At 44.1% G+C, this 17,781-nt stretch overlaps 1 protein-coding gene across 13 annotated transcripts in view; it reads right to left on the bottom strand.

Annotated features, from left to right (window-relative positions):
* Positions 1-17,781, bottom strand: part of DYM (dymeclin) — a 264,015-nt gene that overhangs the window by 139,613 nt on the left and 106,621 nt on the right. For all 13 annotated transcript variants that reach the window (XM_074165634.1, XM_074165630.1, XM_074165639.1 and 10 more), the window contains 3 exons: positions 11,731-11,856; positions 2,573-2,686; positions 174-268 (listed from right to left, as the gene is read on the bottom strand). In XM_074165634.1, coding sequence (XP_074021735.1) covers positions 174-268; positions 2,573-2,686; positions 11,731-11,856 — 335 coding nt within the window. The remainder of the gene's footprint in view (positions 1-173; positions 269-2,572; positions 2,687-11,730; positions 11,857-17,781) is intronic.

Here is a 17,781-nt window from a genome sequence, read left to right as displayed (position 1 = left end):
TCAGAACTATTAAAAAGTGTAAAGCAAATAAGATTTATTCCGGGATTATTTAGTTATCCCGTTACCATTTCAGCTATTTAGTTCATCAGCACCTATTAAGGCAAATAAAAGTCAAGTTCCTCTAATCCCGCGTTTCAGCAAAGGTGGGTTTCGAGAGAAGTCTTTATATTTACCTGATGATCCTCTGAGCCGCGTACTGATGAAGGGAGCGGAACTGCGCTGACATGTTTGCTAAGGCTGCCAGGCAATTTGTATGAAGGTATTTGTCCTGTCAGAAAGGAGAGGAAAGCAAAAAAAAAAAAGAAACAACAACCCACATCAAACTGTCCTTTTGATACAGACTGACACCTACCGCAGGAATCGTTCAAAAGACTGAGTAATAGATGTTCCTTTAAAGGACTTGGTCAAAAGCATATAGTAGAAATGCAAAGTGTATACACTTGGTGATGCTTTAAATATGTTTTCTTAAAATTTAAGGCTTATAAAAGAGCGTTTCATAGGGATTTCAGTGTATAAGTACACACACATACGTAAATCATAGCATCATTTGGGGTGATGTCTTCGTATCTTTAGCAATGCTGATTTAGAATGACATCACAGATATAATGGCTTCAAGCTCCAACAAATGGCTTCAAGCTCCAACAGGGTAGGTTTAGACTGAACATTAGGAAAGAATTTTTCACAGAAAGAGTGGTCGGGCATTGGAACAGGCTGCCCAGGGAGGGGGTTGAGTCACCATCCCTGGATGTGTTTAAGAGCCGTTTAGATGTGGTGTTGGGGGATATGGTGTAAGGGAGAACTTTGTAGTGTAGGGTAGATGGTTGGACTCCATGATCCCAAGGGTCTCTTCCAACCTGGACGATTCTATGATTCTATTCTATAACAAATACTGAAATCCATTCTTTCTCCCTTCCTCTCTCTCTTTTTTGTAGTCTCATCGTAAATTTTTCTGCTTCATAACTCCTTATTGACTCTTTCAAAGCGTTTTATATGTCCCACAACTATAACCATACGATACTTCAAAGTTCTGGTCCCCTTGGTAGCTGCCCTGAAAGCATTTAAATACCCAGATAAGCATTTAAACAATGGCCCTATCAAAGTCAAGGGCTTTTGCAGAACCAAACTCATCCGCTTATCCAATCCAATCGGGATTTATATTTCCCTGTTCAACTCTAAAATACGAATTTACATAACATAACCGATTCCAAATCATAAAATCATAGAATTGTCTAGGTTGGAAGGGACCTTTAAGATCATCTAGTCCAACCATCAACTTAACTCTGATAAAAAAACATCACTAAACCATGTCACCGAGCACTATGTCAACCCATCTTTTAAATACCTCCAGGGATGGTGCCTCAACTACTTCCCCGGGCAGCCCGTTCCAAGGCTTGATAATCCTTTCAGGGTTATCCTACAAATATATTCCAAGAATGGCCTCGTTTCTTCCAATTCTTTTGATCATAAAAGAGAAATCCTTAAAGTTTTCCAATTTAAAATCTATTTAAGTATTTTTTTGGGGGGGGGTTAATGTAAACTTAATGTAAAAAAAGTAAAGTATTTACTTTTAACGTAAAAAAGTCCGTGCCTTTAATTGTTGCAAATATGCAAAAGTATATCATACCATGGTAACATGTTTGAGATAAGGCACAGAATCTTATGCTTGAAAAATGCACAAACCCAATCAATTTGACACGAGGCCATGAAGTTGAAGGGGTTTTGCTTTGCTACAGCTCAAAAAGGTTTTATAACCCATGGTCGTACTTCATAAAAACACTTAACAATAAAAAACACTAGACCAGGTTGCTCAAAGCCCCATCCAACCTGGCCTTGACCACCTCCAGGGATGGGGCAGCCACAGCTTCTCTGGGCAACCTGGGCCAGGGTCTCACCACCCTCACAGCAAAGAAGTTCTTCCTAATATCAATTCATTCCCAATTCTGAGTAATTTAAGTGAGGCAAACAACCTATAAGGGATCATTTCTTCTCATGAAACTAAGGAATTTTTTTCTTCTCATCTGAAGATGAATTCGGTGCCTGAATCCTTTAGAGAATCCTACTGGGTGATAACACAGAAATTGTGTTACAAGTTGGGGAGGGACTCTTGATCAGGGAAGGGAGCCACAGGACGAGGGGAAAGGGTTTGACACTGAAGGAGGGGAGATTGAGATGAGATCTGGGGAAGAACTTCTTTGCTGTGAGGGTGGTGAGACCCTGGCCCAGGTTGCCCAGAGAAGCTGTGGCTGCCCCATCCCTGGAGGGGTTCAAGGCCAGGTGGGACGGGGCTGGTCCAACCTGGTCTGGTGGGAGGTGTCCCTGCCCATGGCAGGGGGTTGGAGATGGATGGTCTTTAATGTCCCCTCCAACCCAAACCATTCTATGAAGTTCAAAACCACTTGACATTGCGTTTTATTCATAGGGCTAATCTTCCCATTTCCTTCCCTCCCGTAAATTCAGGTGCCAACTGGTTGCAACAGAACGAAGAACATCCCACACCCTTTTTGAAACCAAATTCGTGCTCTTCGTTTCAGAAATCCACGCTACGTGCGTAAGTGCTACACGTGACTCTTACCCTTGTCCGTGTCATGTTGTACTGGATGGTTCTTATCACGACTAGTATCAGGAGACTCCCAAGTGAGATCTCTGTTAGGACACGCTCAGCATACCAAGTGATATTTTTCAATATCTGAAAGATAAAAAAATAAGAACAAAGTTCTTCAGCACCTAGGTCTAAATAAGAACACAGAAATTTGTCTGGATTCTCACATTCCTTAAGATAGGTGCATTAGCTTCCAGCCTCAAACATGACAAAAGCAATTGTATTCTAAAGCAAGAATAATAAAAAAAAAAAAATAAAAAAGGAAAAAAAAAAAGAGACCTATCTCTGCAATATTATCACCTCGAAGATCTCACCAACTTTATTGTCAAGTCACATCCAAACACACCAAGTGTAGAAAGATGATTAAATTTGGCAATTCCCTAATTTCTATGCCCGGTGCCACCACACTCCTATATTCTTTTTGATCTTACCCTTTACACTTTCTACTCCAGTTCCACCCTAGACATCTGAATAATGGTGCCGATTCCTGCCCACTTTCCCTCATTACCAGTTGGGCAAGAGGCAGCACGTACGAGCTCTGACTGACGGGCAAGAGCGCACACGCTGAAGGACGCCAGGCAGATCAACAGGTTAAATGTTGACTCCACACTGAAACCTTTTTCTTGCCAGAGGTGAGGTCTCTTCCCTTAACAGGTTAAAGTCATCTTCTCAGCATTAGGTTGACAGCTGGATTAGATGATCTGAAAGGTCCCTTCTATCCTAAGCAACTCTGATTCTCTATCTACACCTATTCATATTGATAGGACAAGAGGAAACGGCCTCAAGTTGCACCAGGGGAGGTTTAGGATGGATATTAGGAAAAATGTCTTCACTGAGAGGGTTGTCAAGCCTCAGAACAGGCTGCCCAGGGCAGTGGTGGAGTCACCATCCCTGGAGGTATTTCAAAGCTGGGCAGATGTGGTGCTGAGGGACATGGGTTAGTGGTGGTTTTGGCAATGTTGGGTTAATTGTTGAACTTGATGATCTTAGAGGTCCCTTCCAACCTAGAAAATTCTATCTTTCAGTGCTCTCCACTATCAGGGTGGATGAAGTTTACCACTGTCTCTGAGTTTATTGCAGAAGGAGTATCAATCCAGTCTTCCCTCTTAGAATATTCAGCTGACCAACCTGGAGCAATACAGCAAACACAAGCACAACACCCTCCCCCCCCCCCCCCCCCCATTTTAAAGGACAAGATATAAGTTTATATCAATCAATCTATCTATTTATCTATCAATTCAGGCTTATTCCAGATCAAATCAAAAATTCACTTAACAAGGACTATTCCACACAAGCTATCACTCTGTATAACTTCATCTTCGATATATTATCATAAGATCATAGAATGGTTTGGGTTGGAAGGGACCTTAAAGATCATCCAGTTCCAACCCCCTGCCATGGGCAGGGACACCTCCCACCAGACCAGGTTGCTCAAAGCCCCGTCCAACCTGGCCTTGAACCCTTCCAGGGATGGGGCAGCCACAGCTTCTCTGGGCAACGGTAAGTAATACTTAATAGTCAAGACATAATTACACGTACATTTTATCAAAACTCTTACTCGATAGATTCTAAAGCAAAAGCCAAGTGGAAAAAAAAGAATCCTACGGAGCTTATTCGAGATAAGGGTAATACTTTATAAGTACTATCTTTGAAATGCAACTATTTGGTTTTTTTAAAACATTTTTTTAACTTCCAGGCTCTGCAAACTCCACATGCACATTTCTTTCTTTCATTACCACCCACCCTCGTTCTCACCTTAACTCTGTCTCTCGAAGCTCTTTCACAGTACGACAGACATCTGAAATAGCATCTTAATGAAGATTCATCAAGCTCTCTCCTCCCTCATTTTATTGCCTAGTATACCTGAAAGCTTCTTTTTATGAAGGATTTCAAGGAAGATCACATTTTTGCCTAAGCTGAAAGATCTTGGTGGTTTTTTGATTAATCTCCTCAAAAGGAGTAACCCCCTAAAAAGGAGGAACCTCCTGAAAGGATTCTTACCCATCTCTGCTTTGAAAACCACGCATACAAAGACCTGAGCAAGAAGTGCATCCCAAATATCATTACAGACTGCATATTCTAAATTTAAATAAAGATATAGCTGCTGAAGGCATGTTTGGTAGGCTCAGGAAATTACAGAATCACAGAATGATGTGGGATTGGAAGGGACCTCTGGAGATCATCTAGTCCAACTCCCTGCCAAAGCAGGGCCACCCAGAGCAGGTCCCACAGGAACGGGTCCAGGTAGGTTTTGAATGTCTCCAGAGAAGGAGTCTCCACCACCTCTCTTGGCAGCCTCTTCTAGGGCTCTGCCACCCTCACAGGAAAGAAGTTCCTCCTCACGTTGAGATGGAACTTCCCATGTTCCAGTCTGTTCCCATTGACCCTTGTCCTGTCACCGGGCATCACTGAGAAGAGTCTGGCCCCATCCTCTTGCCACCCACCCTTTAGATATTGCTCAGCATTGATGAGGCCCCCTCTCAGTCTTCTCTTCTCCAGGCTGAACAGCCCCAGGTCTCTCAGCCTTTCCTCAGCAGAGAGATGCTCCAGTCCTTTGATCATCTTTGTAGCCTCCATTGAACTCTCTCCAGCAGTTCCCTGTCCTTCTTGAACCAGAGAGCCCAGAACTCAACACAGTACTCCAGCTGTGGCCTCTGCAGGGCAGAGTAGAGGGGTAGGATGACCTCCCTCCACCTGCTGGTCACGCTCTTGGGTCACCTGCTTTGGCAGAGGGGTTGGACTAGATGATCTCCAGAGGTCCCTTCCAACCCCATATCATTCTGTGATTCTGTGTTTCTGTAATTTCTGTTGATAACAAGTCACTAATATTATTTTAAGACAAAATGACAATTGTATAAATGAAAGCAAGTCATCAAGGAGCTTCAGTAAACAAGGACAACTAGTCAGGATGGACAACACAGGCCATTTCTACGTGTATTTCCACAAAACAGGCGCCTGAGAAGTTAAAAAGCTGCTATTTGTGTAATGAAGGGATTACACATGAACTTCACTGCAAGAAGACACTCTGCTAGAGGAGAAGTTGATCATCCTGAGGCTGCTAAGCATAAACCTATGATCAGATACAAGTTCATGAGTTACTTCACAACTGCAAAATGCTAAAATAAGTGTAGAAAGTGGCTTTGGTTGCAATTAATCGGCTGATTTCTTTAAAACAGCTTATTTATGACTACATGAAAACATCTGCTTTCAAGAGAAGATTTTATATAAAGACAGAAACGAACCATTTTGACAACAAAAAGTATCTCAAGCCAAGCATTTGAACCTTCCAGAAGAAAAACATACTGTTATTTGAAGAACCGCATACGATCATTAAGTAATGGTTACAATCTGTAAGATATAAATGTAAGAGGGGTAAGTTGTGGTTGCACGTTTCATTTCCCGACGTCTGAATGCTAAGAGTAATGAAAATTAAGCCTACTTTTGAAAACAAAATATAACTATGAAAATGGGCAGTATAAAATACTATTTGTTTTGACATCGCGCACAATGGAAATCCAAAGCGATAGTACAGAAAAGGGAGAGGGTTCCAAAAGCTTATTGAAGAGCAAGAATTTTATTCAATTTTCTCTAAAATGATACCCAAGGGTTGGTTTTTTCCTCCTCTCTGAGATAAAATACACTTACCCAACAAAAAAAGATCAACTTAATGATTAAATCTCCAATAAGCTCTCTCTTACAGTCTCTCATTTATGAGTGAAATAGCAAAGCAACCTCCTCCCACAAATAAAATGAGGCCCACGTTTCTTCCGGCATGATTTTGTGGGACACATCCCTATAATTTACCAATCAAAGTGGAAGTTCCTTGTTTACCACTGTGATGGAGCTCAGGAGTCTCGGGTCCCATCATGCGCTCTCTCATAAAGGGTGTCCCCATGGGACAAGAGGAATGGGACTGGAATAAGCTAGATAACCTCAAGTAGGACCTTCAATGTCTCCATCACATCTTCTTCATCCATCTATGGCTCCTTTTCTTATGCAAAAACCTTCACCCTTTCCCTTTGCCCTCCCTGTAGCTCATTCCCAGCTCCTTCCCCTACCAGACCCCACTCCTTCTCAGATCCTTCTCTTCCAAGCTTCCACTACCCCTACCCACACCTTGCCCATTCCAGACTCTCATGGAAAAGAAGTCTGACTTCCCCTTCTCCAGCATTTTGTCAGATGTGTAGACGTGGTGCTGAGGGACATGATTTAGTGGTGGATTTGGCAGTGTTAGTTTTACAGCTGGACTTGATGATCCTAAAGGTTTTTTCCAACCTACATGATTCTATGTGGCTTCAACCATTGTCCAGCAGCAGCAGAAGCATCACTGGGAGCCCGACAGAAGCCCATTGGGAGTCCCATCCAACAGAAGCTGGAAGAAGCAATTGGACAAGCTCCAGCTTGTCCCTATGCATCTCAGCTGCTACATGCTACCTGGGCAGGGGAGTGTGCAAACAGCCCAGCTGGCTCTGGGAGCAGCTCTGCAGAGAGGGACCTGGGAGTGCTGGTGGGCAACAGGTTGCCCAAAGGCCAACAATGTGCCCTTGTGGCCAAGAAGGCCAATGGCATCCTGGGGGGCATGAAAAAAAACATGGCCAGCAGGTGAAGGGAAGTCATCCTCTCCCTCTGCTCTGCCCTGGGGAGGCCCCAGCTGGAGCACTGGAACCAGTTCTGAGCTCCCCAGTTCAAGAAGGACAGGGAACTGCTGGAGAGGGGACAGCAGAGGGCTACAAAGATGATGAGGGGCCTGGAGCATCTCTCTGATGAGGAAAGGCTGAGGGACTTCTTGTGTCTTTTGAGTCTGGAGAAGGGAAGGCTGGGGGGGATCTGATCAAGGCCTATAAATACTTCAAGGGTGGGTGTCAGGAGGATGGGGCCAGGCTTTTTTCAGTGGTGCCCAGGGACAGGACAAGAGGGAACAGGCACAAACTTGAACGCAAGAAGTTCCATCTCAACATGAGGAGGAACTTCTTTCCTTTGAGGGTGTCAGAGCCCTGGAAGAGGCTGCCCAGAGAGGTGGTGGAGACTCCTTCTCTGGAGACATTCAAACCCCGCCTGGACACGTTCCTGTGGGACCTGCTCTGGGTGGCCCTGCTTTGGCAGGGGGTTGGACTAGATGATCTCCAGAGGTCCCTTCCAACCTCATATCATTCTGTGATTCTGTGATTTCATTTACAGTTTCATAAATCAAAGAGGAAAAATCAGAAATACTTTTCCCCTTTAGGGAATTGTTGCATTCACTCATTTACCCCCCTCGTTATTATTATTAGTAGCAGTAAAAGAAATTGAGCTCTGTGTGGTTACAGGGCTTTAACTGCATTAAGCCAGTTGAAGCAATAGGACCTATGGTTTTGATCATTATTTTCCAGGCAGTTAAGCCCACATTCATTTTAAACATTAAAAAAAAAAAATAAATAATGTTTCAGCAGTCCAAAAAGAGTTGCTGTGGTTTCCTCAGCTTTTTTACCAGTGGGTATAATCACAAGATTTATAAAACTGTGCTTACTAAAATTAATCTTAAAAAAAAATAAATCAATAAATAAATGTGGGTTAAATACCACGAAGGAAAATAACCCATAAATGGACCATATAGTTATGCTTCTTATAAGAACAGTATACGGGATACACAGCAGAAGAGAGAAAACCAGCTTGACCGAAAATACATCAAATCCTTTTTTTCTTCATACTTTCCTCAAGCGATGGGGGGTAAAAAAATGAATCCTGCTGTAATTGCTAAAATTTGATAAATGTTTGCAGTGAGTGAGAGTTTCATTCCACTTGTGTAACTGACACTAGATGTTTTTACAGGATTTTACAGAAATACCTCTAGAGCTTTCGTTGACTCCATTTATTTTGCTCCCCTATAAAACCCTCTCAGCCTTTAGGAGACGTGGAGTTAATATTTAAGAAAATCTGAGACTAATTTCTGACTTTAGACTTTAGTTTTTGAATAGTAACTTGGTCATTCATCCCTGGAAACATCCATTTAAACAATTCCAAAAGAACGAGTGTCTGGAAGTGATTTATCAGTATGATTTTTGAACCCTTTTGCCACAAAGGGGGGCGCTAATTATAATTATTCCCCATCATGGGATCTATAGGAACCCACTTACCCATATATCCAAAAAGCAGGGCACTAATTATAATTATTCCCCATCATGGGATCTATAGGAACCCACTACCCATATATCCATTCCCCAACTGTTCACAAGACAAGACACAACGCTCATATTTCTATTTTGATATCCACATCCCTCTGGTAAAGTTCAGGAATGCCATAGATCAAGTAGATCAAGATGGTAACTTTGGGGTTTTTTTTTAAAAGTACACCAGAATGTGATTTTTCTAGAGATAAGGAATCCTTTCGAGAAAGAATACTTACGAGTCGGTATAAAAGTCCTCACCTCCCATGCCTACATCATGGTTTATTTAGGTGACTTCTGAAGTTCTCAACAAGAGGAGACCTCTTTCTCCTTCACTACACCCAATCCATCTACGTGACACCAAGATTAAGAGCAGGGGGCAAGAAAAAACTTTCAAATTCACTAAGAAAAGTACCACAAGGATGGAAAAGCGTTCTGCTTCACCACCAAGTTCACTCTCTCCTTCAGCGTGAAAAATGCCCCCGCCCATGAAAGGGTGGAGAAAAGGGTCAGGGAAAGAAGAGTAAGGAGCAGAGGAGGACAGGAGGAAGAACTAAGCTTAGAAACACAGAACGGTTTGGGTTGGAAGGGACCTTAAAGATCATCCAGTTCCCACCCCCTGACCTGGGCAGGGACACCTCCCACCAGACCACGTTGATCAAAGCCCCCTCCAACCTGGCCTTGAACCCCTCCAGGGATGGGGCAACCACAGCTTCTCTGGGCAACCTGGGCCAGGGTCTCACCACCCTCACAGCAAAGTTCTTCCCCAGATCTCATCTAAGTCTCCCTTCTTTCAGTTTAAAACCCTTCCCCCTTGTCCTGTGGCTCCCCTCCCTGATCAAGAGTCCCTCCCCAGCTTTCCTGGAGCCCCTTGAGGGACTGGAAGGGGCTCTAAGGTCTCCCTGGAGCCTTCTCTTCTCCAGGCTGAACCCCCCCAACTCTCTCAGCCTGTCCTCACAGCCCTCTGAGCAACTTCGTGGCCTCCTCTGGCCCTGCTCCAACAGGTCCATGTCCTTCTGGTGTTGGGGGCTCCAGAGCTGGACACAGTACTCCAGGTGGGGTCTCACCAGCGCGGAGTAAAAGGGTGGAATCATCTCCCTTGACCTCCTGGCCACACTTTTTTTGTTATTCCACATCTACCCTCTGCAGTCTCATAGCATTCCATTGGCTTTTGATGGTAAAAGTTTCCATTTTCACAGTTTTTTCTGCGGCAGGGCTGACAGGAGAACTTCACACAGAAGGGTCTGCAGGCTCGGGCACTTTACAGCCACCTCCCATTATCCAGCTAAGAAGCAAAACCAGCAAAACTCTGGCCACGTACCGCTATAAACGAATCACAGAATGGTTTGGGTTGGAAGGGACCTTAAAGATCATCCAGTTCCAATCCCCTTGCCATGGGCAGGGACACCTCCCACCAGACCAGGTGAAAGGCTGCTTCTCTCCAGACACCACGGAGTGAGAAAACACAACCACCGATTAAAAGAAAGCAGCAGTTGGTGAAAGTCTGAATTAAAATCAAAGATTAAATGAAGAAGGGGATGGAAGAAGCAAAGGCAGGACTGAGAAAAAAATCTGAGTGTAGGTTAAAAGGAACCAAGCGGGGTTTGGTTTGGGTTTTATCTAAATGGAAGTAGTAAACTCATATCCACATTGCACAGAAAACACTACAACTGTTTTGGCAGGGTCAGCCGCCGAGGCAAGAAGAAACTAGACAAGAAAACTTGATTTATATTTGAATTCCACAGCTAAATCCTCATTAATAATTTTAGGGAACTCTTCCACTTATATTTTTCCAGTAAGGAATTTATTGAAAGAACACGCTTCAAGCCTTTAAAATGAACAAATAATGATGGGGGAAGAGACTGAGGGAGGAGTGAAGCCTTTTCTGCTGTGATCTAACCCTCAACAAGCTCAATTTATGAGAGCAGTTAAATGACATAGTGATATAGAATCCAAAAATACACACGAAGGTGAGGCAGAAGAAAGTCTCAGGAAAATGTTGTTTCAGTCATTCCTATGGTTACTATAGGTTATCCTCCTAAAAGTTGCTTCCCAGAAGGTACTCCCCAAGAAATCCAGAAGGTATTCCCCAAGAAATTCCATATAAACCTCATCTCTTCTTGCTTCCTGCAAACACGGTTATAGGAAATAACCGGAAATTTTAGAGAGTAAATACTTTAAGTCTCTACCGCTTGGCACCAAGGAAAAAAATGCCAGTTTCCTTGAAAACAGGCTGGAAATTTAGCTTGGAGAAGAATTCTGTTTAGATACCACGACACTTGCTTCCAGCTTTTTTGCACTTCATTAATTTCCCATAACCCCAAAGGAGAATTTCTACCTCCCAGTAAAAAAAAATTCAATAGAAGCAGTGCAAATATCTTCTGCATTATCATAACCTTAGAAGTTAGGAAACTAGAAGATAATTATCCAAGGTATTCTCCAGCAGGGATGGTCAAGGCCCATCAAGACTAGTCAAAATTTGGATCATATTATACGGACAACATAAAATAGATATTAATCTAGCAAAAAGAAAAAAACAAACCAAAGAAATGCCAAGGAAGGAAGTAACATTCAGTCTGGAAAATAAAACTTCGACTAAAAGCTCCTCTCAGCTGCCTCAAACTGGTTAAGCAAAGGTTTTCAAGAGAAAAAAATAAAGGTTTTCTGTTTTTTCTCTCTCTTGTATCGCCCCTCCACTTCCATGGCAAACACTCAGCATCTCTGAGGCAGCCTGTCTGGCGATTACTACATTAATTTGCAATAGGAAACACAAAAAAAAAGAAAAAAAAAGAGGAGAAAAAGAGGACTATGCAGCATCTCCCCTGCAAGAGGGAGCGCGTTTGTTCACTTCCCTCAGGAAAGTTCCGAAATGACTCTTCTAACTTCAGGGTACAAAGAAAATTTGGATGACCAGATGTATCTTTAGACAAATCAATATTCGAGCAATTTTTCGAGCTGAAGAATTATTTACCCCAAACAACGACTCACCACTTCGTGAATGGATCGGTTGAAGCCATCATCCTCCGTCAGGATCAGCAAGATGATAAGAGCCATGTAAACGTGGTGTGAATTCCTTTCTTCAACGTGATACAGAATTTCCAGAATTGGCAGAACCTTTAGGGAAGGAAAAAAAAACCAAACCTGCGTATTAGTTTAGCCTTCAAATACCTCGGACAATAAACAGAGGAGACACTAAACCTCCCTGTGTATCACCCTGCCCTTAACAATATCACAGCAATTCCTCCCTCTTGAAATAACCACCCCTAAACGGTGACGTACAGCGTTCAAACACCTTCCATCTGTTTTATTCTGTCTCCACAAGAAAGTCTAAACAAATTCTTTCTTGTGGTCAGACACGGAATTTCAATTCCTAATAAATGACATTTCCAGCCATACCAGTTACCATAAGGCTCTGAAAGCTTTAGTTCCCCCTCTAGACTATGGGAAAATAAAACTCTTAAACAAGATTTTGCACCAGTTCAAGCAGGAAAACAATTGTTTCTAACCATTTGTGCTCCCACAACCCCTGGTCTAAAAGGATTTCCCTCATCAAATACAGCCAGGCATAGAATCACAGAATCGTCTAGGTTGGAAGGGACTTTTAAGAACATCTAGTCCAACCATCAACCTAACTCTGATAAAAAACCAAAAGAAAACCATACCAAAAAAAACCAAACCCCACCAAAAAAACCACCACATCACTAAACCATGTCTCTAAGCACTATGTCAACCCATCTTCTGAATACCTCCAGGGATGGTGACTCCACCACTTCCCTGGGCAGCCCATTCCAAGGCTTAATAACCCTTTCCGTGGAAACATTTTTCCTAATATCCATCCTAAACCTCCCCTGGTGCAACGTGAGGCCGTTTCCTCTTGTCCTATCACTTGTTCCTTGGGAGAAGACACCGACCGCCTCTGGCTACACCCTCCTTTCAGGGAGCTGGAGAGAGCGAGAAGGTCTCCCCTCAGCCTCCTTTTCTCCAGGCTGAACACCCCCAGCTCCCTCAGCTGCTCCTCACAAGACTTGTGCTCCAGACCCCTCACCAGCTCCATTGCCCTTCTCTGGACACGCTCCAGTCCTTCAATGTCTTTTTTGTGGTGAGGGGCCCAAAAACTGGACACAGCACTCAAGGTGGGGCCTCACCAGTGCCCGGTACAGGGGGACGATCACCTCCCGAGTCCTACTCAACACACTGTTCCTGACACAGTCCAGGATGCTGGTGGCCTTCTTGGCCACCTGGGCACACTGCTGGCTCATGTTCAGCCGACAGCCGACCAACACCCCCAGCTCCTTTTCTGCCAGGCAGCTCCAGCCACTCTGCCCCAAGCCTGGAGCGTCCATGGGGTTGGTGTGACCCAAACATAGCGTATCGGAACTGAGGTGCACAGAGGCACTTTGAGACCCGAAACTCAAATCCCATTTTCGTGTGTGCAGGTAATCCCAAAGATTGGATCTTTGGGATGTGTGCAGGTAATCCCAAAGAATCCCAAAAGAACCGGTTTGGGTTGGATTAAGACTAGAAAAATCCTGTTTTTTCAATTCAAGATAATACACAGCCAAAGGGAACTGACATTAGGATGAGAGTTCAGCCCAAGGTCTTGCAACGTTTCCACCAGGATGAACAGCTTAAGCCAAAGGCTGGAATAATAAAGAAAATGAGATTTCATTGCAACAGCGAGCATACCTGAACGCTAGTCTAAAGTTAATCCAGATGCAAACGTTGTCTCTCTACCAACTGAAAATTAGCTTTCCACTGGCTCAGGACAACGTGGCTTCCCCCGGCTGCAGAAATAGAGCTAAATCGCAAAAATACCCTGGAAAAAAGGGAACCGGAGAAACCTCTCAATTCCAAGATAGCGGATGAGATGTAGAATTTGTTCCAAGAAGCTTCTAGACACCTAAAGACTCGCTGTTTTTCAAAACAGGCCCGAGTGCAGCAGAATGAATCATGTGAAACCTATTCTGGTGAGCGGCCAGGACACCGAGTGCTTCACAAGCCTCTGAAGTTACCAGAATGTTCTCTCACCATCAGCCAGCCCCAAAACAGTTGGAACATATTAAAAAAAAAAAAAAACAAAAAAAAAACCACAAAAAAAACCCCAAACCACACAACAGTTTCTATTAAAACCAATGAGATTGATCTAAACGCTGCAGGCCACAAAACCTTTGGACAGATGCTTTGGCCAGGGTGGAGGAGGCAATACCACAACAAAAGCAGAAGGGGAAAAAATAGTTACACGTTGCAAACATCCTTCCTTTACCATTTCAAAGGATCCTCCACCAACCTCTCTCCTAGATTAAAACTGGAGCTGATGTCTTTGTGTGATGTGAATATAGAGAGTAGAGACCGAGTTTTCTGAGATAATCTACTTAACACAGATTCACAGATAGGTCCAGGCCGCAAGGGACCTCCAAAGGTCATCTAGTCTGACCTCCCCACAGTCAGCAGGGACACCCCCAACTAGACCAGGTTGCCCAGGGCCTCGTCGAGCTTCACCTTGAATATCTCAAGGGAAGGGGCCTCAACCACCTCCCTGGGCAACCTGTTCCAGTGTTCCACCACCCTCATGGTAAAGAACTTGTTCCTAATATCCAATCTAAATCTCCCCTTCTCCCAACTTAAAACCATTGCCCCTCGTCCTGTCACTGCAGGCCTTTGGAAACAGACCCTCCCCAGCCTTCCTGTAGGCCCCCCTCAGGTACTGGAAGGCCGCTATGAGGTCTCCCCGGAGCCTCTTCTTCTCCAGGCTGAACAACCCCAGCTCCCTCAGTCTATCCTCATAGCAGAGGTGCTCCAACCCCCTGATCATTTTAGTGGCCATATAGCAAAACATATAGCAAAAATCATCAGCCCTTTTCCATGGATGGGAGAAAAGAGAGACAAATGTCACCACATTCAGCCTATTTAGAATCATAGAATCATTCAGGTTGGAAAAGACCATTGGGATCATCGTGTCCAACCATCAACGCTACTCGACAAAGTTCTCCCCTACACCATATCCCCCAACACCACATCTAAGCGACGCTTAAACACACTCAGAGATGGTGACTCAACCACCTCCCTGGGTTATTTATCCATCCCTAACATTTATATCGTACGTAGCTTTCCATTCCTTAAGCTGAAAGTCTTTCCCAAGCCCAAGCGTTATGATAAGCTGCATATATAGCACCAAAACTACCAAAAAAATTGCATTTAATACTTGACTTTGTGGGGAGAACAACAAAAGCCAAAAGGTAACCAGGGGGACGACAACTGAGCTTTAAAGACAGCTCCCAAATCCCCGTGCATTCCTTCGGATCGGCCAACCATCTCTCTTCTGTCTATGAACATTAATATCAGGGCAAACAGACTGAGAGAGTTGGGGGGGTTCAGCCTGGAGAAGAGAAGGCTCCAGGGAGACCTTAGAGCCCCTTCCAGTCCCTCAAGGGGCTCCAGAAAAGCTGGGGAGGGACTCTTGATCGGGGAGGGACTCTTGATCAGGGAGGGGAGCCATAGGACGAGGGGGAAGGGTTTGACACTGAAAGAGGGGAGATTGAGATGAGATGTGGGGAAGAACTTCTTTGCTGTGAGGGTGGTGAGACCCTGGCCCAGGTTGCCCAGAGAAGCTGTGGCTGCCCCATCCCTGGAGGGGTTCAAGGCCAGGTTGGAGGGGGCTTTGATCAACCTGGTCTGGTGGGAGGTGTCCCTGCCCAGGGCAGGGGGTTGGAACTCAATGATCTTTAAGGTCCCTTCCAACTCTAATCATTCTATGGTTCTATGAAAAAGTGCATTGGTTTTCCTTAAGTGCTCCAAGTCCTATACATGTGTTGCTGCAAAGTGCATTAAAAAAGGTACCTTGATTTTGAGACATTACAGACATTTCTATATGAGCCGATACGTGAAAGTACTCTTACTGAAATTTCATATTAGCTGCTGAAATCACTCTCGCTCAAGAACAATTCGTCTCTCCAGATCACTGCGTTCAGTCCTCCTGCCCCAAACACCCCTCGAAAGCTTTCACACCCTCTTCTTCCCACCTCTACCTCCCCCGGCCAAGCTTTCCCTTCCACTCCTCTTTCAGACCTCTCTCCATCTACAAACCAGACCAAACTCAAGGAAGCAAATGCCAACTTCACTCCCTCTGCTTCCCACTTCCCGATGAAAATTGAATCAATTTACACAGTTCTATAACCCTTACTCCTCCAAATGCTTTTTTTCCTTTGTGTAGTGATTGCTGAGATACACACAACTTCACGACAAGGCTTATTGTCTCAGAAGATAAACTATTATATCTGTTTATCTGCTGGAGCGAGTGCAGAGGAGGGCAACGAAGCTGGTGAAGGGCCTGGAAAACAAATCCTATGAAGAGCGGTTGAAGGAGCTGGGACTGTTTATGTTTAGTATGAGGAAGAGGAGGCTGAGGGGAGACCTCATCACTCTCTACAACTACTTGAAAGGACACTGTAGAGAGGTTGGTGCTGGTCTCTTCTCACAGGTAATTAATGACAACGGGAGGGAATGGCTTCAAGCTCCAGCAGGGTAGGTTTAGACTGAACATTAGGAAAGAATTTTTCAGAGAAAGAGTGGTCGGGCATTGGAACAGGCTGCCCAGGGAGGTGGTTGAGTCACCATCCCTGGATGTGTTTAAGAGCCGTTTAGATGTGGTGTTGGGGGATATGATATAGGGGAGAACTTTGTAGTGTAGGGTAGATGGTTGGACTCGATGATCCCAAGGGTCTCTTCCAACCTGGATGATTCTATGATTCTACGATTCTATTTGACAAGCTACCACTTAACTAGAGTTAGGGTATAAGACTAAATTAAAATTTTAATTATATTAAAATTTATCTGGATTTGTTACCAAAAATGCACTTCTCGCACTTTTATGTTACGCATATAAATTAAACCTTTTATATCTATCTTCTTAAGCAATGGCATTGTCCAGCCACGTACTGAGAAGACAACGACCACTTCTTTTTGGATTGCCGGCCCTTTTATTCATAGTCATTAAATCATCATTACTGGACTGCTACTAACACTCCTCCATCAGGAGCGGCATTGAATTGACAAGATACAGCATTAAAAAATTCTTTTACACCCCGAAAACATAGGGCAAGGGAAAACAAGAGACGGAAAATCGCAGGTGCTGTATTCAGTCCAAGGTCAGAAACAGTTTCCCCAGCAGATAGTTTTAAAATAGCTTTAGTATATAACAAAATACAAGACCGCAGAGCCACACGAGTAACCTGCTTAAGTCTAATTTATGCAACAGGAAGAAAATACTGCTGCACCATCAGTTGATATAAATACATCAGGGCAGACGTTATTTCAGTCCAGTCACGGTGAGCAGCAAGAAAATGTCAACTCAGCAGCCAAAGTTAAAAATATTCAATAGAAATAGCTTATTTCTTACAAGCAGGTACCTCGCTGGCATTTTTACCTGCAATATGGGTGTTAACTGCTCTTCCAAACAGAAAAAAGGCTCAACATTCTCCCATCCAGAGACCACGACACTACGCTTCCCGAAAAAAATCTACTAATTGACCCCTATTTCACCAGTCCCACCATTTCCTGGAGAATCCTTGCAAGCACTGTCAATAAGGCAGCCAAATTCCAGGTGTGAATCAGATATTTTAACCTAATTATTTTATAAAGTGATACAAAGTGACGTGGTGTAATTTATGGAAGACACACAAACATTCTACTCATTCTACCAAGTAGAGAGCAAAAAATAAAGGGGGCCTAAAGGAAAGCTGGGGAGGGACTCTTGATCAGGGAGGGGAGCCATAGGATGAGGGGGAAGGGTTTGACACTGAAAGAGGGGAGATTGAGATGAGATCTGGGGAAGAACTTCTTTGCTGTGAGGGTGGTGAGACCCTGGCCCAGGTTGCCCAGAGAAGCTGTGGCTGCCCCATCCCTGGAGGGGTTCAAGGCCAGGTTGGAGGGGGCTTTGAGCAACCTGGTCTGGTGGGAGGTGTCCCTGCCCAGGGCAGGGGGTTGGAACTGGATGGTCTTTAAGGTCCCTTCCAACTCTAACCATTCTATGATTCTATGATG

The sequence above is a fragment of the Numenius arquata genome, chromosome Z (assembly GCF_964106895.1).
Source record: "Numenius arquata chromosome Z, bNumArq3.hap1.1, whole genome shotgun sequence".
Classification (NCBI taxonomy): domain Eukaryota; kingdom Metazoa; phylum Chordata; class Aves; order Charadriiformes; family Scolopacidae; genus Numenius; species Numenius arquata.
Note: the sequence above shows the minus strand (reverse complement) of the source record. Positions and strands in the feature narration are given on the sequence as shown.